At 37.9% G+C, this 27,892-nt stretch overlaps 1 protein-coding gene across 1 annotated transcript in view; it reads right to left on the bottom strand.

Annotated features, from left to right (window-relative positions):
- Positions 1–9,967: 9,967 nt before the first annotated feature.
- Positions 9,968–27,892, bottom strand: part of VAV3 (vav guanine nucleotide exchange factor 3) — a 147,483-nt gene continuing 129,558 nt past the window's right edge. Inside the window, exons 24-27 of the mRNA XM_059478257.1 lie at positions 27,551–27,638; positions 24,258–24,387; positions 13,846–13,997; positions 9,968–12,449 (exon numbers count right to left, since the gene is read on the bottom strand). Of these exons, the coding sequence (XP_059334240.1) occupies positions 12,408–12,449; positions 13,846–13,997; positions 24,258–24,387; positions 27,551–27,638 (412 nt within the window). The 3' untranslated portion in view covers positions 9,968–12,407. The remainder of the gene's footprint in view (positions 12,450–13,845; positions 13,998–24,257; positions 24,388–27,550; positions 27,639–27,892) is intronic.

The raw sequence follows: 27,892 nt of genomic DNA, 5'->3' as shown, positions 1-27,892 counted from the left end.
ACTAAGCATAACTAAATAATGGAATTAAACATCTTCCAGCATGCATTTGTGAGAGCAGTGTCTGATTTCCTGCATTCAAATGCACCAGTTGTAGTCCTTGTCTCCCCTCGAGGAAAAATGGATCCAAATCATGACTTTTCCCACCTATCTTCAGTACAGGGTAACCAGACTTTGGTTTTGCTCTTCCTACACCAGCCAGTAATGATTGCCAAACAAGTGAGAAGAGCCTTGTGCCAGCTGTGGGGCAAATGGATGACAGAAGTATCATCAGAGCAGCTCTTCAAAACCCATTGACTTAAGCATCACCTTACTCATCAATTGTTACCTGTTCTGCAATGGCTGGAAACAGGTGTTTTCTAAAAATGAATTTAAAATATCCCTTTGTATTCTACCCAGCCTCCAAAATATTCCAGCATTTAGACCCAGTGCTTCATCACTCCTACTGACAGAGATTGTTCTTGCATGCACACAGCCCTTACCCACCCCTCACAAATACAATGCTTTTCTTCAGCAATAGAATTCTCAAAATCTCTAAATTAATCTATTTCCAACAGTCTTATGCAGGCTGAGACTTTAAAAGAGAAAAAGCCTTTGGGATTGTAATCTCTTCACTACAAATACCTATTCTTCCCATGTATAAACATTGCAGAATATATCCTTTAATCTGATGTTATTTTTTCTTAAAGTACCAGAAACTAGTTACAAAGCTGTTCTTATACTGTACCAACAATTCATAAGAAAGTGATGGGGTGGAAATATTTTGAAAATTTAATTAAACTTCAGAGAATCAATAAAACCATTTGTTTTGTTCTAGCACCTGTTTTTAGGCAATATCATCTTCATGCTGCTGCCTGTTTGGTTATATTAGAAATTACATGATCTGCTCAGCTGCAAAAAGCCTATTGATTTGTATGTAATAGCAGGTAGAAGTACTGCCTGTTTACAAGGGATTCCTAGTTACTGTGAACACTGTCTGTAAACAGGCAGGGACTCCAGTGTAACACCACATGCCTCAGAGCAAGCAAGCTAAACACGGCAGCAGCTCACACAGCAAGCACTGAGCACGTTCTTTGTCAGGTAGGAAACTTTACAAGTCTGGCAATATAAATAACACAAAAGATGTCAAGCTTTTCAACAGCTCCTAAGGGGAAGATGAGAGAAAGGGAAATAGGGGGAAAATAAAAGAAGTGTGATAAACATAATCACTTACTATTCCAGCAACTTTTTCTACGTTGTCCTTTCTGCATACCTTTTGCTGCACATGCTGCAGTCCAGACAGCCACAGTACACACGGTGTCACCATACAATATCAGAAAGCTTCACCCACACAGAGCAACACCAAAACCACTTCAGAAGGCTGCAAGCTCTGCCCTTCTTGATCTTTAGCCCAACCTTTTATCCCCTCCTGTTGGTGCCCTGCCCCTGTGTGCCCTCTGTTCCCTTTGGTGGCTGCTCAGTGCCCCTGGGCACTCCCTGGCTCGTTGCTGTCAGTGCTGCTCACCTGCTGCTCACAGCTGTGCCCACTGGGGATGGGGCTGGGCCAGCCCCACTCACAATCACCACACACTGTGTGCCTACAGATACCTACTGAAACCCTTAGGTACATGAAGAATCCTGAAAAAATAGGAAAACACTTAACTACTAACCAGTGAGCACTCATTTGTCCAAGGCACTCCAGGGAGGAGAACTCACTGGTAAAAAGTTTTCTCCACTGAAAGAGTCTGCCCTTGACCATTTCTGGCCATGCTAGAGAGCAAGGAAACAGTCAGCAAAAGTGGAATCTTACTCTGGAGAGTTTACAGCTTTTACTCTATGGGATTTAAACAGAATATCTCGGAATCCTTGTTGACCATGTCTGCAATACCCATCAATTCCAACTTCCCAGCAATATTAAGAGTGTGCCTAAAGCAGATACAGCCTTGTCTGACACCCCTAACAGCAGTATCAGGTCTCCCTGGGTCTCTTCAAGTCAACAAATTGCCTGGGCACCTATAGACTGCAATAGTCCAGTTTCTACCTTCTGTTCACCTACTAGTGCATCGCATTTCTACAAACAGCCTATCAACTCTGTAAGAATAGTAACTGCAGGTTGAGCATTTTAGTATGTTTGCACTGGGGTGCAAGATTAATTGAAAACTTCTGACTTTGTTACACATAGGACAGTTGTTGACTATCCCTTATATGATGAAAGAGTGTAGATGGAGTGTTGCTTTTTAAAATTAGTCATACTAACATGCTAAATAAGACTGTTGTTCATTTCTCAGTCCTAAAATTCAAGAACAGTGAAATGAAGTAGCATAATTTCAACTACCAGGTCTCTCTTGCCCTTTGGGTAAATTGTAACTGAATCCCAACAAATGTGAAAAAACTTGTATTTCTTCTGCGTTTACTGTTGGAATCAGAAAGCCAAAACAAATAATAAGACACGGGGAGGAAGCAGTCCCCATAAATGCATCTCAAACTTTGTTCAGCTGATTCTTCATCCTAGAGAGTTTTGTAAAAAAGCACCAGGTTCCAGCATACAAAAAATTGTTCTCAGAGCAATTCATTTGATAGATAGCTAGAACCAGGTAAAAGCAATAGATCTTGAATTTTAGTCTGCTTTACTTCTGACACTGTAGGATTACTGTAGGTTTTAGGCTCAGAGTTAGGAATGCTTACCTCCCACTGCAGTACCTGAGGTTGCAGTCTGTGCAACTCTGTTTTGTCTTCAAACCTCAGCTTTCATGTATGTGCTACAGGGATGCTGATGTTCCTCTCTATGCCCTGGAGATCAGTGCCACTCAAGCTTGAGCTTTTTCTCAAGTTTTTGACTATAGTCTATATCCTCCATGGTCTCTGCGTCACACATTTTTTCATTTCAAAAGCTTAGAAGAAAATGTAACATGACTCCAACCACACTCCAGGAAGTGTAATAGTGAATTCTGATCTTGGAAATAACCACATACATTCAAAGGGCTTTTGAGTTTACAGTTTTCACTTTCTTATAACAGCCTACTTTTTTGCATGATCACAATGGATCATTGAAGTCGAAGAATAGTATAAAATATCCTGAAATAATATAAAAACTCTGTCAAGTTCCATTACTTAACAGAATGTTGTCAAAATGAGTGTTCAGTTCTCTCTTACAAAAAACTTCCTCTCTGCCTCACGAGAAGCCACACTCAGAGTATCCTATAAACCCTTCCATATGAAAAAGCCACCAATGAGTAGGTGACATGGTGATTCTATTTGAGGTTCTATCCTCATCAAAGCATCCAATATAGAACATTGGTATTTTTGAAAAGAAGTGGCAAGTACAATATATACTAGAAATGCTCACTTTCAAATACCTAGAGCAAATGCTGATTATGCTTGAAGTGTGTGTTTTGCCATTGGATTTCCTACTACAGTAGGGTTTCTTTTATTTATATATATGCCCCTTGCTTGTTACTGTGCTGGGAAGTGTTCTGAAAGCTGCTCCATTATGTATATTTCAACAAGTTGAAGTTAATGCTCTACTAAGCATTTTTCACACTATGTGGGGAATTAAAAGTTACATGTTTCTTGCACTGGTAAGTATAATAAGAAACCACTGCCCAAGGCAAGGTGCTCTTTGTGAAAACTTAACACATGCTGGAAAAAGGCCTCTTGGTGCTGCTTGCTGAAACAGGGATGAGGGATTGACTGAAGTGTCTTTTTGTTGATGTCATCAGACAAGAGGGGGAGGAACAAAGGATACAAAGGAGCGTAAGGAACCATGGAAACACTACACAGGCAGAGAAGAAAGTCACAAATGAGAATAAAAGACAAAGGATTTGCCAGAAACACTAATCTGCGGAAAGAAAACTGACTGTTCATCTGGAAAATGGAAAAAACTGTATGTTCTTTGTAAGTATACTGGCTGTACCAATGAAAAACTTGATTTTTCCCACCAATTTCTTCTCCTAGAAGCAGCAAGATTTTCAACACTGGCTAAAGAATATTCTGTGTGCTTTATGTCACATCCTCATATCACACAGATATAGCTGTAACTTCAGTGTTTAGATAACAAAGGTTTTACAATTTATTAAAAAATTAATATATCAATAGAGCAAATCCTGATATTTTGCCAGTTCTTTGAAAGTAAGGTGAAGCCACAAAAGAACCCATTAATATCAGCTCCAAAATAAGCAGCCATGTCACACCCAGGCTGAAGTGTAGTGAAACGTACATGCTCCAAACACCAGCCACATCAACTGGTTGTTGATTTTGAATCCATGTTCATTTTGTGAGTGGAGACAGGCCAAACTCCAATGACACAGGGAAGAACAAAGTGTCATCTCATATGCTGCTTGTTTTCCAAGCACATCCTGTTAGGCCACAGGTTAATCATTGTCACTTCATGCACCCACATATCACACAGTTCATTAATTATTACTTAATGTCACTACACTACTAGATTGTTTGATGAATTCTATTAGTAATTAGAACTGCTCATGCAGTGACATTCAAATAAAACTTCTCCTCACAGTACATTCATTATGAAGAGCCAGAAAGAGAAAAAAGCTAGATTTTATGAGATGCATTTCATTTAGACTACAGCTTCTTGATTTATTTTACTGTTACCTACAAAATACTCATGACAATCCAAAAACTCAGACTAAATTCAGCTGCATCTCCTTATACACATTTAGAACAGAGAAAAAGGATCCCACGCCAAGAGCCAACACTGTTATTTATCTAGAGAAGATCAAACAAGGAAAGGATGCTTTTAGACACCAAGTGTAATTAATCTTAGCACTAGTATTCAACCATTTGACTTCAAAAAAGAGTACAGTCAAGCTGATGGCTTGTTTGCTACTCTGTGTTTTAGGGACAAATTTCAATACTGCAGTACTTCTACAAATTCTCCCCGAGAACTAAATGAACTGGGCTTGTTTTAAAAAAATGTAATCTTTGATGATCTGAGGGAAGAAGGCTTGAAGCAAAGTAATTTCTTTCTCACATCTGCCATTTTCTTTAAGTTCAGAACAAAGTAGAAAGACATGCTACCTTAGCTGCCTTTCTTGTTAACTTTCCCTGAAATCAATATATATTTAAGAAAAGTTTTGATTTTACAAACCTACATATGTTGCAGCAACACTATGTTCTATCAAAAATAAACCTGTGAACTGCAATAATGCTCTTCAGCTCATGCCTCCCACTGTGAAGCAAGTCTTAAAGACTGTGGTTTTACAACATTTTTACACTGTGAGCTAAGTATGAGCCAATTGCATCTCCTGAAGAAACTGCTTTAATTCATCAACATTCAAACTCTGCATATTGAGCAGCCTGCTGGCTGTGGATGTTCACCTCATTACCTTTCGTTTACCTTTTCCTCTCCACGGTGGTGGAACACTTGCGTGAGATTTTGGTAAACCCCAGCAGCCACCTGCAGCCCTGCACAGCTCAGAGGCAGCTCCAGGGAGGAAGCACAGTGGGAGCTCCAAAGAACACGTGATGTCTATCTCAGGCATCTCTAACTCCACATCAACCACCCCTGACAGACATTTAGGTAACCACATCTCAAACACCTCCAGGCTGCAGATAACACAACTTGCCTGGGTAATTTTGTATCTATGTAGCTTGTTCAGAAAACTTGGCTAAAAACTGAGTCCCCTTTCTTCAGTTCAAGGCTGTGTTTCCTGTTACTGTTCACACTGACTAGGAACTGAAATAATTCACTGAACTGACTAGGACTGGACTAAGGGCACAGTCTCTTAAGTTATGTAAAACCTTTTAGTTATTTGGATGCTATTGCCACACCCCCCCCTTAGCCTGTTCTACACTTCCATTCAGACAATTCCAGTCTCTCCACATTTGTTAAGTCTCTTCAGGAATATTTTCAATGTATCCTATTCCCTGTATCCTTTACAGGCCTTAGTGGCCAAAGCTAGACAAAGAACTAAAGCTGGAGCCTTACCCGAAATCAACTAAATGATGACTTCTATTTTATAGATGATGTTCCCATTACTAGGCATCAATACAGTATTTACCTTCTTCAAAGTAAAATTCTGTCAACTTCTGTTCTGTCCATGGTTCACTTTTACTCTTTTCAGCTGCTTAGCCACAAGTTGCCCAGTCTTAACTGGTACAGATAATTCTTCCCACCTGTAAATAAAACTTCATGGATATTTAACTGCATACTCTTTCCTAAACTACAAGTTTATCAGTATCTGAGTGATCCAATCCCCCTGTCCACTCACAGCCCCTGCTTGCAAGATATTATCTCAAAATATTTTAAATTTATTCTAGACACAACCAAGAAGTATTTGTCAAGACTTTTTGGGGGGAAGGGTACATTTGAAAAAGACATCCCCTAGCATGGGATCTTAACTCCCTAGAGACACACAGAGACCATCAGTGACTTGAAAGGGAACAATGTGCAGGCTGGGAACCATTGCTTTTGGAGACTTACTTTTTCTAAAGCCGTGTGACTCTTCAGAGTAGCACATAAAAGACAACTATGATCAAATATTTTCTGTAGCAATCTTTTGTACACCTGTAGATATATATAAAAGAAAATGTTTACTAGCATGTCCCAGAAGATACCAAAAGGATTTTGTGCATCTGGTCTTACTGTATAAATTTGAGGAGTTGTAATCAAATTCTGGTAACAAGAAGACTAAACTTGCATTTCCATATTCAGGAGAATTTACAAAAAAAGGTATGTTCTCCTAAAGTACAAATCAAAATTACAAAGGCTGAGAAGCTGAATCTAGACTTTGTTTAGATTTCTACAGTTTGATTTTCCATATCCTGCCATTCTGATCTGGAGATCAACTGGCCTCTTAATCATCTAATTCCATCTTTACCTGATCCAATACTGTGAACTGCAATAATGCTTACATGCCACATACATACATTAAAACACAACTGCAAAAAGCATAAATCTCTCCAACTGCCATTGATTGCATCCTCTACTTGCAATAGTTCTTGGGAATAGAGCAGTAGATACAAAAGCTAACAGAAGTCCTATCCTGCCCTTTCCTGAACAATAAAAATTAATGCTATCAAAACAAAAATCAGGCATGACTGCTTTTATGATCTGCCTGTATTTTTCTTCTCCCCACACATGTGGTGTAAATATTTGTGGGACTTGTACCACACCTGTGTTGAACCTTGTAATGGGGAAGGGAGAAGAAGTAGAAAAGATCTTTGTACACATCCAGGTAACTGAGGAGGGTGGGGGTCTCCTGGCACACTGCACATTGACAGCTACAGGCCATAAGGACATTAATTGTAAAACTACCAGAGAAAAGGTTTCTTCAATTATACGTATTTCCACTAGCCCTATGCAGAAGTAAGAATTATAATCCTAGAAATAATACTGCATCTCCTTGAGGAGACCTTTCAATTGCTTTGGGAAAAAAGACAACTAATTGAAAACAGAGTCATCTGGCAAGAGTCCTTGCTTAGGACCACATTAGCAAATGTTTTCCCACATGGTGACGTAAGAGAATTTCCGTTTCCAATCCAATGGTATCCAGAGACATATAATATGTTGGGCAATCATTTAGAAAAGTTACCACACACGAGGTTGTTTATCATGTGGCATCAACTTTTTACTTCTTGTTTTCTAGTTTTCTCTATTTCTGTTCTTCCCAAAGCCACTATCATCATTAAAAAAAAACAGCTCTGAAAGAAGCAAGCCAGCCTGATGCCCCTTGGTAAACAGCCACCTCTGAACCTGCCATTTTTGTACCTGTAAGTTTACCTAAGGTCAGATTGCAACCTTTTATAATGAACTCACATATTTTGCAAAACGCAGATTTATCAGGTAGAAAATTAGAACCCAGAAAAAATCACCAATAACTCAAATGTTCCAGGAGGCTTATTAAATAAAATCTAACTTCACAGTCATGTAAGCAGCAGATATCCTCATAATGAATGGGCAGAATACACTACAGCAGATCAGGAATTATAAAACTAAATTAGAAACCCAGATTTCATTTGCTATAAAAACAAACGGCTCTTTGTTCTTCAAAGGAAGTTGCTGAGATAATGCAGTGAATCACCCTTCCGCAGTCAATTTCTGAAGCTTAATCCTTTCTATATTTCTTTTTGCTAATTATGTATGCATCATACATTTCAGCATTTTGTGAGAGAGTGGATATGATTAACATCTCATCTCACAGCTTTAGGATGCCTAATTACCCAAAACCACCCCTCCTCCACAGAGTGGACATGGAGGAAAGAGCCAAAATCCCACAGCATGTTTCACTGCTTGGTTCCTGCTTCTTGTGGTAGCCTGGGACAGGACTGAGCATTACACACATACACACACACAGAGCATCCCTGCCTGGCAGCTCCCTTCATGCCTGTGCTGGGTGAGCCCCAGGTGGTGCTGACTGCCATCATCCCGGCGCTTACAGCCTCACATTTTACATCTGCAGCAAAAACAGAGCTGACAACACACTGAGGGCTCAGCTCTTGCTGGACAGCACTGCACTCCACCAAGGTTTTCTGCTCCTAACTCTGTGCCATGACCCCCAGTGAACAGAAGTGTGGAGGACACAAAGAAGTAGACGACCCAAACTAACCAAAGAAATACTCTGTCATATGTGCTCAGCAATAAAATGGAGAGGACAGAGTGCTTCTTCTGTCACTCAAATGAAATAAGCCATGCTCTGAAGAGAACAACTTGAATGTCAGAGAAAATAGTAATGTAAGGCTCTCAGCAGCCCAGTTTCCAGCAAGGAGACAAGGATTAATAGAAACAAATCCTTTTGAACTGAACATTAAAGTCAACAGAACAAAACCTGGGTCTGAGTTTGCGTATTTGGTATAAACAAGCACCACCTCTTTCTAGATGTACCTCTGTCTACCCTTTATAAATGGCTAAAACCTCAAGAATTGTCCTTTTCTTCTTCTTCTCAGAGCATCTCAGGCTTGCCTGACAGGCAAAGGGGAAAGGAATCCTGGTTGGCATAATTTTCATTGTCAGGATAGATTTTTTTCTAGGTGCAATTTTCAAGCTTCCAAGCCTTACAATGGAAAAAGAAAAAACTATTGAGAACACAGCCACAAGTGGCTCTTGTGCCCTAATTACAGTGCTTTCTCAATTTCTCACCCATCAGAGGACATCTCTTCTCACATACAAGGGGAAGGAGAGAATGTCTGTGACCGAGTGTGATACTGTTAACAAGAGCATTTAATTGGGACACATTTTTGCATCCTACATTAGGTGTGACTCTTCGTTATGTGATATGTTCATGGGTGACAGGAAAATTATGCCTTACATCTGCAGAGATGTCTAAATGCCTCATTAGGTTTAATAATTATCTGTTAGAAGGGCAGTTCCACAAGAAAATCTCTCTTACTGAAAAATGAAAAGGACACCAAAAAAACCTACTGCAACTGAATCATCACTGTCCTTGCTGAGTTAATTCACCTGTCCAGAAATATTTTTATAAACACATGAATAATGCATGTTACATTGTAAAAAATACATGAATGGGCTACATCACAAAAAGTTTATCAAGTAGCCCATGAAATCAGACACACTGTTTTCAAACCTGAGTTCAATTCGGCCTGAATTTATATGTTAATTCACATACAAGAAAGGAAGAAAAAAGAAGGTGGAAAAAATGTTGTTGCGACAAGTTACACATCAAACCTTTTAGGCACAACTTCTTTTCAAACAAAAAAAAATACAAATATCAAAAATCAATAGTATATGACTGATTCTATATAGCTAAAAATATAATAAATTTTTTAAAAACCCACACAAAACAAAGAAGCCTCAGCACCTTCCTGGCACAAGTCATATTACCCTGACAATAAAAAGTTCTCAGGGAAAGCTGTACTATCCCACTTACATTGACAGCTCAGTTTTACAGCTAAATAAGGATTATATAAACCTTCGAGACAAAAACAAACCATTATCAACTTCTCACAATGAGAAGGTGGTGAGACAAATGAAGCACAACCTTCACAGCAGCAAACTACACATTTTGACACATCATTAAACAAAAAAATTAACCAGTTTATTATATTTAACATATTTACAAAATAGTACAAATTAAAGTACTGTAACTCCATTATTGCATGACATAAAACAACTCCATACAGATAAAAGCAGCACATGAAATAGATGCTCCAGAATATTTAGGAAGTCTTTGGTACTCAAAATATAGTTTAAGATGCAGCATTAACTCAATCAATACAGGGCATTAAACACAGACAATGATATGCAGATTTACACCACAAAAGTAAAGTTTACCTATGGCTTTCATTCTTCTGAAAGGATGACTACTGGACTCAGGAATCGCTTAAAAGCTTTACAACATTTTTAGGATGGAGAGAATACTCAAAATTATTCTAAAGCCAAGCTGTTGAAAATGATTGCTATATTTTTCAACTCATACTGAATTTAACTGCCTCGTCTCAGAACTATGTGACAGTAAAGCACTAAACACTTCACAGACCTAGAGCCTATTCCTCTACCCCTTAAGCAGGCAAAACTGGGAAAGAATCATCTTTGTCTCCTTAAGGAATATAGGATTAAGCCCACAACAGACAATCAAACTGCATGGCAAAACATGATCAAAGACTGCATACTCTAGCCTACACTGCTGTACACGTCATTTACAAAATTTTTATGCATCATCTACATATTTACAAATGCTCTGAATTACTCCATCAAGTAATGTATTCAACACAATCACAGTTTACATCATTTTGAGGTAAATCCTTGAAAAGTTAGAGCATGGGCAGAATTTCATCTGCAAGGCTGAATCTCTCAAGTTTCTAAGGAGAAGCTCCTCCCCTTGCCCTGGTCACACAGCACTGCCTGCCAGGTGTGGCATGTGGGTAAGAGTTGCAGAGATGAAGGGGTTTTTGTGAACTCTCTGTGTTGTGCTCGATTCTCCTTGATAGCCAGGAAAGGCCAGAAAGAACCAAAGAATCCCAGGGGTAGCCAAAGAAAAACCCAAATATGTACTAGCAGATTCTGCTCTGTGGACAAATAGTGGAGATTATGGTGCTTGTAGACTGGGACAGCACTGCAGGGTTAAATTGTGCAGTGACAGTGCACACTAACTTTAAGATGCCAGCAGAAAAAGAGAACAGGCAAAAAGCAAAAGAGAGGATGTAGGACAGGATGAATTAACTTCATTTAAGAGCTTGATTTTCTTTCAAGTTTTCAAGTGACATTACTTAAATATCTAGAACTGAATATCTGAAGACATCATCCACATTTATTTTAGCTTGTAACTACATTTCTAACTCTTCATAATTACAGTAAACACTGCCTCATCAAGCAGTGGACACCACTTTACAAGGCCTGGCCTTTCATGCTGGCTAACCTAGACACATTTGGGGATGCTCAGAACACTGCAACAAGACAACTCCCTCATTGAACTGCCATTGACATCTCAGGCAACAAGAAAGGAAAGGGCAGAAGGAAGTTTGCAAGTTCCATTTGCATTCACAAAAGGTGATAGAAACTCCTGTATAACTAGGAAAAGACAGTACTGAATTGAAAGCATTGAAGCTCATCTAAGTCAATCAAAAGGTTAACACTTTTGTTCTTGAGAAATTACATCATCTTGCATTAGTATTTTCTCCTTCAGAATAAGTCTGCAATATTTATTTAATGTTATTGCTGAAAACTTTCAGCTCATCTTGTCATGACTATCCCCCAGCTGCACTTTTATTGTCAGCTGCTTAAATGAAAAACCTCACATAAAAAGGCTTGAGTTGACAATAAAGGATCACACTATTCCACTTTGTGAATGTTTTTTAAAGCAATACCACATCACTACACCTTTTTAGAATGTCTTTTAACAGATTGTTAGAAGATCTAGGCAGGACCTCAAAGTAGCCAGTTAAGTAATTACATATGTATGAATGCTACTCATATTTACTATACATTTCTTCAGAATGTTTTTGTGAGTTTAAAATGGTTTGTAAGCTGATAAGTAAAGTAGTTTGATGTCTCAAGACAAGTCTACTGACTATACTTTATGCCCACTGGAATGATTGAAATTTGTTTTCTGCATGCAGTGATAAGAAATAAGAAGCCTTCATCTCCTTGTACCATCACAGATGTTAGCTGGAAGAGAAATGTTAAATATTCAGCCATTGCTTGTACTCATGGTGTAGTACAGGGTGAAATGCAGAGGAACAAAGAATTTTGTTTTCCAGAGATCTTCTGGGAAGGTGAGGGTTGGACTTTGTACTGATCCCCAGTGATGGCAAACTGGCAGCTTGTTTCTTGCACAGCTCTGGGGAAGGTAATAATCTGTCAGCCCAAACTTCTGTATAAATCCCAACATTAAGATTGGAAGGTTCAGACAGGCAAAAGTGTTGCTGTTTAAATACTTAACAAGACCAATACCACATTGAAGATATAAATTTTTACAATCCCTGAAACTGCTGGTCAGCAGAAGATAGTTTTTAATTCATTCGTCCTCTTCAACATAAGTTGATGGAAACCAGCCCACCTAAAAAGGGGAAAAGCAAAACAAAATAATACATGAGATGCACAAGGGTTTTTTGTTTTTTGTTAACGGTTGTCCTAGGCACAGCAAGGATGGGTCTGTTCTGTATATATATTAAAAAGATTACAAAGATAAAGACAGAGTCTAGTGTCCTACACTTCAGAAGTTATAAAGTTATCTACATTCTGAAACTATTGATGTGTCTAATAAGCTTAATGTAAGACATACAGTGACACAATGTCATATATTTCTTATTTTATGTATTTGCTTTAGATTTCTTCAGACTTCTTTATACCCAAAGTCAATTTAACATGCATGAAAGAACTCAAAACCAAACCTAGAGCATGACTAGAAGGGGTGACCACAGAAATTTTTAGACTACCTTGCCAAAATATCTCCAGAGGTAAATTTATAATGTCAAGTCCAGGCTATGAAAGTTACCAAGGAATGCCAGCACTTAACAGGGCATCTGTTAGAACGTGGGCAGCTGCATTACAGTGAGTTGTTAAGCTTTCTACACATGTAAAATGTATATAGCACAATGGGTATTTCTTCTGCTTCCCTATTTCTTCTGGTCTAATTGACTATTTAAAAAGCTGAAACCATTTAACTTTAACATAACCAAGCTCATGTACACAATAAAAAAGATTCTCCAAATTGCATAAAGCAGTAAGTCTGGACATTCACTTCAACTGCACTTGCAACCATCATTTCCAGCTTCAGACAATTTGCAGTCTTCTACCTCACATCCCTTGACCCTGAACTCAGCATTTTAAACATGGAAACAGCAGTCTCAAATGCTTCTGACTAATCTGCATTATAAGGCAGTAAACTAAGATTGAAACAGTAAACCCTTTATAGGTCAAAACTGAAACTTCACTTCCAAATCTCAGAGCAGGGTGTAAAGTGAGTTCATAAAATTCCCTGCTAAATGTGTCACTTCATCTGGGCCACATTCCTAGAGATCAAAGCAGCAGCCTTCTATAAAAAGGTGGTTGGTTCCATTGCATTGTGTTCTGGCAGAAAGATGTGGGAAATCATTCTGTGGTAAAGTGCTAAAGAGAGCTCCACAGCACCAGGAACCTGACCCCAAGTATCTGTGTGCAAAACAGTTCAAGAAAGGTCAACTGTAGCAGTGCTATTAATCCTGGTTATTTTCCAAACATATAACCTAGCCCAAATATTCAGCCTGCTAGGTCACATTAAATAACCAATAATTTAGATGCTGGGAAAGCTACCTGGCAAGAGTTCTGCCTCGCTGCTATGAAACAAAGATGAGAACATGCTCCATCTTTTGCATTTAAATACACAATGTAGGATCACACTTTTTTTTTTTTAACAAAATCACTGTCAGTGAAGGCAGAAAGAAACACAGGAAAAGGAAAATAAATAGCCTTACCCTCCCATTTACTTCACCTCTCCACCAGCCATTGGCACTCATCTTGGTGTAAATTTTGACCACGTCCCCTTTGAGCAAGGACAGCTCCCGCATGTCCCGGGCACAGAAGTCGTACCTGGCTATGGCAATGCCAATCACCTTCGGGCTCAGCACTGGAAGGAAGCACATGGTGAGATTAGTATTAGGGCTGCTTGAGGGGAGGCTGCCAAACCACTGTAAACAGAAATACTGTAAAATAAAAAACAAGGATTCAACAGCAACATACAATGGCATTCATTTTATGCAAAACATCTGCACTACAAACATCAATAAGACTTAAATGTAGGTTAATGGTATAAAAGCTGAAGAGATTTTTTTTCTGTCATTTTTTGAAAAGTCCTCTTTATTTTTAGAAGAAAAATCAAACTAGATGAGCCATAAATAAAATATTCCCCACCCTAAGATTGCTAAATACATCGCAATTATTTTATTCTTGTGCTTCATAATAAAATTTGCTGCCAGTTATATACATCAACATATTTTACAGGTCACTGATTTCCTTCCAAAAGAATTATTAGCATTTACAGTTGATTTAACTTTAGACCTCTAATGAAGCAAAACAAACAGAATAAGGTGCTGTTCTTTCAAAAAACAACTCCCAAGTTAAATATTAATGCACTTAAAACTGGAAGCTAACATCAGCATGAGCAAAAAGTTACACACTTTCTACAGGAAATTTCCACGGATCATTTGTCACAATCTGCATTAATATTGACTGATGTAAATCTATTCTTTTCAGGAGTTCATTCTGTAAATCACCATTGAATTTTTCTATAAAATTAAGGTTCAGTGAAATTAACACTTTAAAGTTTCAAGGTACATCAATAGAGAAGAATTTTGCCAATGTAAAGCCCAGACATTTTAAACAATAAAAAGCTGTGAAGAATTTTTAAAAAGCAAAGGCACAAAAAGCCTCACTTCAAAAACCATCATTTTTCCAAATAGTTTTATAGGAAATTGTTCCAACGCTGATGTAGAATGTCCAAACTTGCAAAAGAAATCCTCAATGATTCCAGTGTGAGGACAATGAGAGGAGAGTAGGCATGGCCTAACAGATAAAAGACCTTTGGAAATGCCTTTAAGATTCTAGTTTAGCAGTGCCCTCAACAATGTAATACCATGAATTCATATCTAGGTGCCTTTAATTTAAATCGAGAACCCAAAACACAGCAGATGAGCTGAGAAACCTTAACAGTTTTTGTTCTGCTTGTGTTGAGGTTTTCTTCTGACTCCAGTGGATCATAGACACATAATAGTATTAAATATCTGAAAATCATAATATGTTCAAATACTTTCAGCTTAAAGAGAAAATATAAACAATTTATTTTAAACTAACAAGGAATACTACATGTAAAATATTATTAGATATATCACAGAAATAGAATGCCTAAAACCCGGTTTTGATAACAGATAATGTTTATATCATGTCACTAAAGCTTATTCCAGCCCTTCTGATTGCTTATGGAGAGTATGCTTATCAGACACCTGATAAGTTATGTAAAAGATGCCATATAACAGAGAACCAGCCTCTCAGTTTATTGCTTATATTGATGTTGCAAAAACCTAGGTGCTATATTAAGCACATTGAAGCTCAAACATGCTTTTTTACCCCCTCTTAGCCAGTCAGATGTAGATGGCACTTGTTTAGACCCTGACATGAATGTAATGTCCTATACCTTATCAGCATTGCAGTAATCAATTTTACAGGGAAAGAGCATATCATGGGCAGCAATTGTTTTGGAGAAAGGAAAAAAGAGGAGCAATTATTGATTGGAGGGTCAGTAAGCATTCCCAGGCATGCAGCATTCACTGACAGATTTGGAGAAGCATTGCAGGATGCAAGATGTGATTCTGGGGAGCAGGGTATAATTTCAGATTCTAGAAAGATAAAGGGGCAAGGAAAAATTACAGGAAGCAAAGATGAAGAAATTTGTGAAAATGGGGAAGAAAATAACTAAGAAGGAAAGAAACGCATAGACAAAGAATAAAAATGGAAAATAGCAAGGAAAATTAGGATAGAGAATAAAGAGGAGCACATCTGGGGGAAAGGAGGACTTTTAACTCTTTTTCAAGTCACAAAGCATAGAGGAAAAGGAGAAAGAAGCAAGAGAAATCAAAACCATATATCTTCAAAAGTCTTGAGGCAGAAAGTAGCAGAATTTAGATTAATTTAGAATCCAAGATCCATATTTTCAAATAAAAGTGAAGCTCATGATAGGAAATATATAAAAGTAAGCCAGATGAGTGATGGAATACAGGAAAATGACAGTGCTAATTTTTTTTTTTTTTTTCGAAAAAAAGATTAACCATATCTCTCTGCTGACACAATCACAAAAACACCTTGAGTAGAGGCTATCAGCCCTGAATTCCCAATTAGTGCTGTCCTGGGATAAATAAAATTGAGGGAAGACAACACATGGAAAGGACACCTGGACAGATGGGAAAGCGAAGCAACACTGAGTGAAGGACAGAAAGAGGATAGCTTCAGGAAGAACTCAGAGAGAGAATGGGATTAACAGCCTAGATTGATGGAAAGAAAGGGCCAACAGGTGGATGAATGACAATGAGAAATTAAAAGGAGTGGGGAGGGAAAGAGAAAGTGTTAAAAAAGAAAAGAAGCTGTTAAAAAGCAGTAATAAATAAACCTTGTGTAATAGAAGGGAGATATTCAGAGAACTAATTGGAAATAGAGTGAGAAATCCAAAGGAGGCAAATGAAAAGTGAATATGTGAATGAGAAAAATGTGCTTTTACTTAATCCAGCCTTTCCTTCTGCAAACAGAAGATGATGACTACAGGAACTATCATCAGCTTTGATTTACACTGGAGTATATTGGACATTACCAGTGAAATAGATGTGCTGCAAATGAATTTTAATACTAGTCTGAGCCACTGATGATGCATCTGGGGTGCAAACAACAGAGGTTCCCTGTGATCACAGCAGGCTGGTCTAGCTCACATGCTTGAATTCCGTGAAGGTCAATGTAGTATTATTAAAGCTGAGAGTAGTTGTTTCTCTCTCCTTGTGCTCTGGCCTCCTCATAAATCTGCAGCCACTGCCCTGAGGGTTGCTCCTGTGTATTAGTTTCCAAGCTCCTTGAAGCCATGTACATTTACTGTTTCACCAAACCTCAGTGCCCTTATCCAGGCACAGGCAGCACCTTCAGTAGGGCTCAGCAGTCAGCTTAACCTTCTCCTCTGTTACCAGCTTCCAGATCAGCAGAACTAAGCCACCACTGAAGGTACTTTTGAAAAAAATACTTGTAATGTCATGAAATAAGTATTTGGTCTTCTAATGTAGGCAAATTATTGGGCTATTTTTAAAAAGAAGGCAAATATATGAAGCTCTCAGAATATAATCGGTAGATATGGTTAATTAAGCACTGCAGATCAATGTTTTCCTTTAATATTTTGTACTTGTGTAACAAAATACTTAAACTGGCATATTGTGATATGTAAGACATTGAATTGATACCTATTATTATAGTTATTAATGAATTTTCTGATACAGCAGTTTTTCATATTAAGAATGTCATTATAATTTATTGAAACCTCATTGTGGGAATATATGGGAATGTGTGATAAGGTTGAAATAACTGAGTCTTGATTGCTTTCTATCACCGTAGGCCACTTCACAATTTTATTCTCATGGAACAGATACCAGTTTCAGTAAGAATGGAATTTACAGTCAAGTACTGGGCAGCTGAATGCAATATGTCCTCTCCTATCCCTGCCCAAAAGGACAAAAGCTCAGAGTATTTACCTTGAGCAAAGAGCTAAAATTTAACTCCTTCAATGTTGTTTCAGATCAGGTGAGGCTTCAGGGAGTCCAGCTGAGCGTCACCACCACAGGGCAAACAGCTACACCAAAATGGCTTTCCACAGATGCGCCCTTTATAAAGGCAAATGTCAACTGGAAGGGCACCCTCTAGCTTGGATTCTCAGTCATTGTTGCGACTACTGAAAGGAAGTATCTGCCCCAAAAATATCTATATGTAATGGAAGAAACAGCGGAGGGGCAAAACATCCAAGTGTAGCCCAAGACATGGAGACTGAAATCCTTGGGGTGAATCAAGGGAGGGGTCACCAGAGATGCTCTCAGCACAAGTAAGCTCAGTAACCACTCTCCTACAAAGCTGCCACCTAAGTCCTTTTCCCCTCAGGAAACTATGGGAAGCCCCAAGAATCCTTCTCAGAGCACTAAATAATTTGGACAGTCTCTGTGGGGCAGGTGTAAAACATACTGCCCACTGAGATCTGGATGACTCCATCTGCATTTGTGCTGGACACCTCCCTTCCCTAGGGCAAAACCCAGCCCCACTCCTGCTCTGCACACCCCAGGCAGTGTCCTCCACCCCTGTACACAAAGGCAGGCCAGTGTAGCCCGAGCAAGTGCTGCTTTCTCCACATCAGCAGCTCCTTCCACCTGCTCCTCAAAGGCATTCACCTTTCTACTGGCAAAATTCTTCTTAAATTGTCCAGTGGTGCAGTTCACCTCTTTGCAGACCAAATCTTAGAGATCAGAGCAAGTGATACCCATACTGATGCACTGACTGAAGCCACCAATGTTACTACTTTTAGCATTATGCAGCCTCTTTGAAATGATTGCATCTATTAAAGCCAGACATGGTTAAATGGAAATAAAGAAAGCCATATTTAGAAAACAGACGGGCAAAATTAATTAACAATGTTAATGCAGAGTTTAAAGAAAGCATTCTCTAAAAAAAAAAAAACCTACTGTATTCTAAGATGCTACTGCAGTATGTTTTGCTGCAGGGATGGGACGAATGTATTATTTACCAGCAAGCACTGAGATTTCCATGTTTGCGCATTTGAACAAATACATTGAAAATACGTAGCTCATAGATGTCAACTGCATAGCAAATTAACAGTCAAGTGGTCTTGAATCTGCTGCAACTATTGAGCTTTGCAACTCCTATTCAAACTGCTTACTGCAATAAGCAGTAATAATTCAAAAGTTCAAGAGTTTTATTTTTGTTACATTCCAAGAAAAACAAGTAACAACTCAGTTTTTTGAGTCAGAGAAGACCTGAAGTATTAGATTCGTCCCTTCCCTCACTTGCTGCACACAGAAACAACAGAAGCAAATTTAGAAGAAATATAAAAGCAGTAAAGCAGTACCTGACCAGAAAGGAGTGGAGGAAGGGGGAACAAAGCTGTAGTCTGGAGGAGTTACAAAAGAAAACCCACAGAACAAAGAAGGGGCTTAGAGGAAAAAAAAGAGAAAAAGAGAAAAGCAAAAGAATATTGAAATATTGGCATAAGATTTAAATAATAGTTTTTTAACTATATAATTCATTGATAATAAGGAAACTAAGGTTCCCTACTAAGGATGTCTGCAAGGAAATTGACTGTAATAACTAGAAAATTTGGATCTATGATTTAATTTTTAACAATTGCATTTTTCAGAGTAAAGTAGGCAGAAGTCACTCATTTAGGGCTTCAGAAAAGTAAATTGTAACTGCAGCCTCTTGCAAATATTTTCAGATTTAACAAAAGTTTTTTTAATTCTTTGTGTGTCCCACTTCTTACCATTACAAAAGCAAGAACTCATGCATACATAAATCCTCTTAATCCCAGCAACACTAGTCACATGCCCTTAATTAGGATATAGTTTAAGTTGACCTGGAGTCAACTCCAAACTATGGCATGGAAACAAAGCATGTGTTCTGCCCTGTAAATCATTAACATCAGTAGGAATTCCACAGCTGAACTACATCCTTTAAGGCCCAAACAGAACTGCTCATATTTGCAGCTTCCCCAACTTGCAATAAACCCCTTGAGCAAGCAAAAAGAGCTTGGCCTAGGCAATACCAGCACATCATCCTAAGCCCCTGTAGCAGCTTCCCTGGGTGAAAGCCACAGGTGCTCCTGCTCTGTTGTCAATAAAACTAGGGCACTTTTAAATGCAAAAATTAGATTAAATTAACTAGAATTGCTTCAAGTGAAACTACAGTTTATTGACCTGTTCTCACATTTTGTCCCTCTTTGGAAGAGGCAATAAAGATATATAGTGTATATGTTTAATGAAGTTGGGATCTTTGCTCCCAGCTGTGATTTGGAAAGGTACATCCATCTCAACTGGATAAATGATAATGCAGCCTCTAAATTATAGCTAATAATATCTGTAATTACTGAACAAGAATTTTCCTTCCAAAAGTAACAGGGTTATATTTATCACTTACAGCTATTTCTCTGAATTTATTCTTCTGACTACACATGAAACACAGTAATTTGGCTTCAAAATGGTACTTGCAGGAATGATGACTAGAATGATTTTATGCAAGAATCCATGGTGGAGGTAATGGTACTGTTTTGTGCATCTCACCTGGATGACAATAGATACATTTGTGACAAGGAAACTACAAGCATGAATAAAATGAACAGAATTGATACTGTATTTTAACATTCATAAACCTTGGGTTGAGAAATAAAAAAATATCCCACAAGACAAACCAACAGCATTTTAGGATAGTGTCTCACAGAACAAGAAAATCATGCTCCAGGGCCTCTTACTCTCTAGAAACTCCCTTCTGATCCTTCCCAGTGATGATGCTTTCTCCACCTCTAACACTGAATGGAGTATCTGGGGTGAATGAGCGGTTCCTTTATACTGGAGACAGCAACCCCAAGGAACAGCTCTGTGGGGAATTGTGCTACACAAACCAAGAGGGCCACTTGACTCGAAAGCAGTGTCCATTCTTAGAGGCAAACACCTGCCTTTACTTCTCCAGAAGCACAATGGCAGAGTGGGACAGCAGCCCACAGGAACACACTGTGCTGTATGGGGGATGGCTGGTCCTTAACTGAGCAGACTTTATCCTGATTTTTCTCCCTGATATAGCTGGAGGGTTGGTTTTATGTGTCAAACTCTGAACAAGTAAATGTGGGCAAGGAAATCCTACTAGATTTCTACAGATAACTGATCTGTTTTGATGATAGGGTGTTGGTGTTGGCTTCTAAGCAGAAAGACTGAATTCTTTTGAGGCCCTAAGGGTTGGGATGATACTTGTTTTGCTTTACTTTACTAACAGATACCTTTACACACTTAATGCATTAAGCATTAGGCAGTTAATGCATTAAGCATAAATGAGATGTGATATCTAGTTAATATACCTACTCCTAGTTAACTGACAAAGAAAGATATCCCTCAGGTACGACTTGGCTTCATGATTTAGGTTACATTAAAATTTAAATTTCATAAAGATTCAAATTTCTCTATATGATTGTGCTCTGCATAAGCAAATCAGAATAAAGTGCCATTATTCTACTCCACAGAGTAATGTCCACTTCTCTTCCCTTTTTTTGCCTTTACTTCATTTACTGGTTGATCATTCCTATATTCTAATGTAAGAATTAGTATTTTTCTGTGTAGCAAAACAAAACTTGATCAAACTGTGTGTGTCTAGAAAAGCCTAAGATTGAAAAACTAACAAAGAATATACCACTTCCCAAAAAATATTCCCAATTAACTTGAAGTTTTATATTGACAGAAGCAAACATCTGACAGCTTTTACAACCACATTAAAGGAAGTGTACAATGAATATGAGAACAACACGGGTGACATCTGCAAGACAAGGAGACTGAAAGCAAAGTTCTAACCCAAGTGGGAAGCCAAAAGCTGGAAAGGCAAAATAACTATCCCACTAGGAGATTTTTATTAATGTTCTAAAACATTACTCTAAAAATCAAGTAGATGCTGAAGCAAGAATCAAATTACCTGATTTAAGAAAGTTTAAGAAGTTACAAAGAGACTTATTATGATTCATATTAGAAATCACAAGTTAAATGAAATACCAGTTGTTTTTCTTTTCCCATATGGCTAAATGACAACATAACAAATACCAAAAATAAATTAACATACATCTTTCTCACTCTTTTCTGGGAAGTAAAGTCAACTCATTATTGCCATCCAATTTCACAGCAGCTCAAAGACCTTGGCAGCAGAAAATTATAAAACTCTGTCAAAGCCTGCTGTGGTTCAACTAATGTTTTTTAGAAATACTTTTCCTACTTATTCTGTCAGTTATATATCCTAAAGATCCACTGTTTTGAAAAAAAATGCTGATGTCTTTTCAAAAGATGGCTTCATTAAAAAATCCAGGTATGTGAATAGTATAGAGAAAAACACTGCATTAAACCCAAATCCTTCTCTAAATTGGCTTCAAACTGTCAAGGCCCATTGTATTCACTACCTTCAGCCCCATGCTGAGTAGCTGCAAAATTGAAAAAATACAGAGAAGTGCCCCCTCTCCATCTACCTTGTCTAGCTTCCTTCCAACATTTTTTCTTGGATTATGTGGGAAGAGATCCAAAAAATCAGCTGTGTGATGTTCCTCACTGAGGGCTGTCAGTAACCTCCATGTCCAACTGCTGCCCCATGTGACTTATTTGCTTCCTCTACTAAACCAAACTGCAGCCTCAAGTTTCCCAAATTCTTTCTAAATTCAGCCCAGCAGGGTTCACACAGCATAAATATAAGGCTTTTCTTACAACAGCTTGGTAAAATGAACAAGACAGCTTAAAAACCAAGCAGAGTGACCCAGAGATGGACTGATCATCATGATCATTTTGGTTAAACAAACAAAACAAAACAACAAATAAATCACCACACTCATGGGGACACACTTTACTGTCCAATACATTAAAGGACATGTCATTCAGAGTCAGTCTAGATAAAGCAGCAGAATTATGCAAATCTATTAGATTTTACATGAGTTTGGGAATTGAAAGGTTTTTCAGGTCAGTTGGGTCTAAGACAAAACCTGCAGTTTCCACCAGCACAGTCTGCAGCAGCAAAGGGCTGATAGTTACTGCAGCAGAGATGCCCTTCCTCATCCCCTGGACTACAACGAGAGCATCCCTCAGTCATTTCTCTTGCTCTCCCACATACTGCCCGAAAGATCTTGTAAAAGATGTTTTCTTTTGTATGATGACCGAAGTTAATGAGGATCTACCATAAAACTTGTGTCCTGTAAAGCAGGAAAGGATTGAGCTCTTGCAGAGTAAGAAGTTGGTGGGCAGTATAGATACATTCAAACTGAGATACATTCTAACTGGCCTAAGGAAAACACAGAAAACAGTCTGATTCAGCTCACAGTCAATAACAACTAAAAAAAAATGCAAAGTAAATCAAGAGAGAAGTACAAGGAGACCATGAGCTAAAGGGACAGGGCAGAGAAATTCACCAGGAATGGACATGAACACCACAGAGAGGAGACAATAGACAGAAGTCCTGGGAAGCAGTAAAGGAGAACAGAAATGGAAAGAAGATTAACTGGGAGGTAGAGACAGTAAATGAAATGCCAGGGTCATGCTGGTTTCTCACATTCATTTGTCCTAAATTATCTTCACTTTAACTAAGAGAGGAAGAAAGCCTCCAAAGTTACAGAAATGTTACGGAACAGAGGCAAGTAAACAAAAGCTCACAGAAACAGCAAATGAAAGTAACAAAGCCACCACCATCATCACACAGACTAGACTGGGCTTTTTTGGGCTTTTACAGCAGTCTTCATATTGTTAAAATCCCCATTCATTTTTATTTTTCTCTTATTATTTCTTACAGTACAAAGATGCAGCCAATGACTGCAGAACAGCAAATCTAATATTTGCTCTTTGACAGAAACATTACATATTTTCCAGAGGCCAGCCATGTAGTAGGTTTTATCATTAACACTGAACCTGTCCATGTCCTAAAAATCATGCTAACTTCCACTTAAATTTTAATAGCTTAAATAAAAGACAGCATATGCATTGCAAGGCTTCTCAGTTTATCTCTAAACCTCACAACTTTTTAACTGCTATTTACATTGGACAGTAGTCCATGAACTTTTGAAGCTTAGTAAGGGAACCCTAATGATCATTCCATGTTTAAAAACATGCATAAAAAAAATTATGATATAGTAAATCTAATTTTTTACACAATTATTTGGTATTACTGAGGTGCTACTTCATAGGGCTATGCTACAAGACTGATTTATTTAAATCTCTTTTTAAGGATTAGAAATTGTCACAGATATTAACACTTGTAGCTGCACATAGGCAAATTTCTTAAGAAACTAGGCAACATGCAGTTTAATCTCTCACCAGCATGTCTAATAGAATTTTTGAATATCGGGGAGATTTTAAGTTTGGCAGCAAGACAAGCTTGCTAGACATGTTTCTAAATTTCCTGGCAGATCCAAATCTGCTTAGCTTCCAAAAATCCTAGCTAAAAGCACTGCCATAGTAATTGGTTATATGTCAAAAATGGAAAATGAAAATGCTTCAAGGACCTTGTCCTTTTAATATATATATATACATACACACATATATATGACAGAAAGTAATCCACAAAAATTTATAATCCTCACCATTGCCACCTGTTCTGTTACTCCTCTGTCCCACTGAGTTTTCCGATTCTTTGTATGGAAACTGAAGAGTAGTATCCAAACTTCGAAAACCTTCTTTGAGAGAGTGGTGCTTGTAGTATTCTACAAGTTCCTTTCAGAAAGGAAAAACACTTGCATTGGAAATTGAAATCACACACCATTCAGCATTCTGGTGTACCGCCAATGACAGCTTCATTATACCAGTAACCTTATTTTACAATACATCCCATAGAAAATGGTTATTTTTTTAAATATAAAGTACCAGCTTTCATATTGCCATTTAACAAAACAAACAAACCAAAAAAGGCACCCCAAAAATCAGCTAAGTAAAATCTTTTTGTCAGAGTCAACGTTTGCTGCTCCTTTAAGTCAGGCTGAAGATGGCTTTGCTTTTCTGGAGGCAGGCAGAAGGCAAGGTCAGCTGCTTGCTAAGGATGGAAGGGTAAATGTCCCTGTTTTCTCAAATCTCTTTTGCTATAATAAATGATGTTTATCTACACAGGCATTTGTAACATCTGAAATAAAGCACAAGGCTTATAAATTAACAGCAACTTAATGTGCAGATACTCAGATGATGTAAAACTTCAAGGCAGGGCAGGCTTGGGGGGTGTCAGACAGTGCACACTGACTGAAAAATCCAGTGTTTCACATTCTCCTGGTACCCAATCCAAACATTTCATTGTCTCTGTGTGTGTGCATCTATATAAAGCATTTGTAGGTACACACTGGAGTATTTTACATATATATGCAAAAATTCATATATGTAAATATGAAAGAATAGCTGAAATAGTTTATGTAACCAAGAAGACAAGTGACTAAAATTCCTACTCTAAAGAAGGCAACACCCATCAAGATTCTGACAGCTCATGCTCTTTGTTTGCAATCTTCAACCCCTGCCATTGTCTGCTGCATTTGAACTAGCCCTGAAATCTCAATATCACATCGTTTGTACATGGAGCTAGAATAAGATTAAAAGTGACTGGACAATTCAAAGGAAATGTACTTCAATTGATTCATTCCAATGTGGGATTTCAGTCTTCAGAAATGCAAGCACAAAGCAATCTATTTACTATAAACCCCTCAATTCATTCCACTTATTTACATTTAGACTTGCAAAATCAGAGTTGACCAAGCCAAGCTTAAAATTAGGAGATTATACCGTGTCTAATCATTTTATTCTACGAAAAAAAAAAACTCAACCAAAAAATCAGGAAACAAACAAAAAACAAAAAACATCCAGCACCACAAAAAGCTACCAAAATGCTTAGCCTATAATAGCCTACGTCAGTGATACCAAGAACTCTTTGGGCTTTGCTGTTTGGTATCAGCACATCACACAAACTGGAATGACAGCAATGAAATTTACTCCCATATCATCACTAAATATCCAGACATTTAAATTACCATGACAATACTGTGTGTGATTTGTAAGTAAGTAGCATTCAAAGTAGGATATCTGGATAAATGGAATATAATTAGTACGAAACTTTTGTTATCTTTTTGCACAGTGTAAGTCTGTAAGGATTGTTCTGTTTGGCATAAGTAATTAGAATTCCAAATGGACACATGTTGTTTGAAGGCAAAATAAGTAAATTGGTTTTAAACTGAGGAAAAAGAAAAAATCATTTCATGTCACAGAGTTACCTTTAAAACTTAGGTTTTAATTCCATTCTTCCATGAAAATGGTTGACTGACAACTGGCCTCTAAAACATGAATTGCACAGATCACAGTAGCAAGCTCACAAACAGATGAGTGAGTTAAGCAGTCCGTGCCAGCATGGATGGGGTCCTCAGGAGCCTGTCACATCACCCTGATTCACAGCAGCGGCCAAACTGACCTTCCACTGCACCCTGCTCTACACACTCAGCACATTTTAATTACTCTGGTGGAAGTTTTTCAAATGTACCAGGAAAAGTAGACACAAGAATTCTTCTACTTTTTTTCCCCTCCAGAGCAGTACAAAACGCTGTGTCACTGCAGATCACTACTTAACATTTCCATGGATGCTGCCTTTGTCTCTCTTCTGCTCCCGCTTCTACTCGATCTACTTTTGCTCCTCTTTTCTTTAAGACACTCTTACTTTTTCTCTTGCATCTATCCAGAACAAAGCAGTTGCTCCATAGCATGTACAAACACCACACCACTTGTCTATTTAACTCTCAAGGGTAGAATTCACAATACCCTAACTCTGTATTATAAAATAATTCTTTCCTACTTGAATGCCAGCAAGGCTAAGTTGGTAGCAGTGAGGTCGTTACACCAGAAATTTCTTCTGTCCTCCTAATTCTGCGATGCAATGCATATTCTATTTGCTAATTTTCCATTCAACTTGGTCCTTTATTAATACTTCTGCTCTACTTTGGAGGCTGCACCAGTGCATTAAACTGCACCACTGCCATAAGAAGAAACCTGGCAGTGTGGCAGGTCGCCAGCTGCCCTGTTTTGCCATGATCCGTTTCCAATGAATCATTTGCAGGGTTCACAGATTAAGCAGCCACCTTCCTTGTCTACGTGAGCAACATCTTCATTTCAACTGCTAAACAATAGCTAAACAATGCTACTGCTAAACAATGAAAAGATGTTACGGTCCCCAGCCCTAAAACTGCACAACTCACTGGCTTGTAAGTGTGAAATGAAGATAAGAGTGCAAAAACAGCTTGGTGCATTCTTCATCAAGAAATTCATGTTCTTGCTGTTCTAATGAGCACTTAGAGGTTATCATTTAATCTCTCCCCACTTCTAGGATGCTCTTGTTTTACAGAGTATTAGTTTTACAAGAGTATCAGTGGTTAAACTAAAATAATTTCCAAGGCTTCCTGGTTTTAAGGCTTCTTCCTGCTCTTGTTTTGTATTGTCTTTTATTTTAATTTAGCATTTTCACATACTTGATTATGCATTCAGGAAGGCTGCTGCATAAATTTTAATCCAATTGATTCCTACAAACCAAGATTTCCAAAGATATCAAATTCTTCTTTCCAGATTCAGCCTAACTCCAGAATGGGCTGATGGATGGGATTTAAATTCCTCCTCTTTTCCCCTTCACTACAAGGGACACAGTCCAGTCCTAAAAATAAATATGTAGTCTTAAGCACATAAAATTATCACTTAGAGCTAAAACCATAAACATAAAAAATTATCCTATTAGCAGGAGTAGACACAATTGAAATCTTTCACTCACATAGCTTTATGGAATTTCATAAACCAAAGTAGTTCTCTCTAACAGAAACAGCTACAGAGAAAATCTCACAATGTTAAAAAGCTAATCAATGCTTACCATTAAATTTTTAAATTTTCTATTTTCTGCAATGTGGAAAAAGCCATCTCTTGTTAAAATCTTGATGTGTTTCACTTCATTATTGTACCTGTGGGCAATGAATAACTTATGAATATAAATGTGTTTTTAATCAGACACAATCAATAATTACCTGAGGGCATGCCCTTAGAACACCACACACATAAATTCTTAAGACAAAATGTATATCTGTGCCAAAACAAAGTTGACATCTAATCAACCAAACATATTTATTAAAGTACAGCTAAAGAAGTAATCTGTCATCAGAAAAAAAAAAGTCTCAGCTAACTGCTTATTCTAATCGGGAATTCCCATGTACTTCCT

Source organism: Ammospiza nelsoni, chromosome 9 (assembly GCF_027579445.1).
Source record: "Ammospiza nelsoni isolate bAmmNel1 chromosome 9, bAmmNel1.pri, whole genome shotgun sequence".
In the NCBI taxonomy this organism is placed as follows: domain Eukaryota; kingdom Metazoa; phylum Chordata; class Aves; order Passeriformes; family Passerellidae; genus Ammospiza; species Ammospiza nelsoni.
Note: the sequence above shows the minus strand (reverse complement) of the source record. Positions and strands in the feature narration are given on the sequence as shown.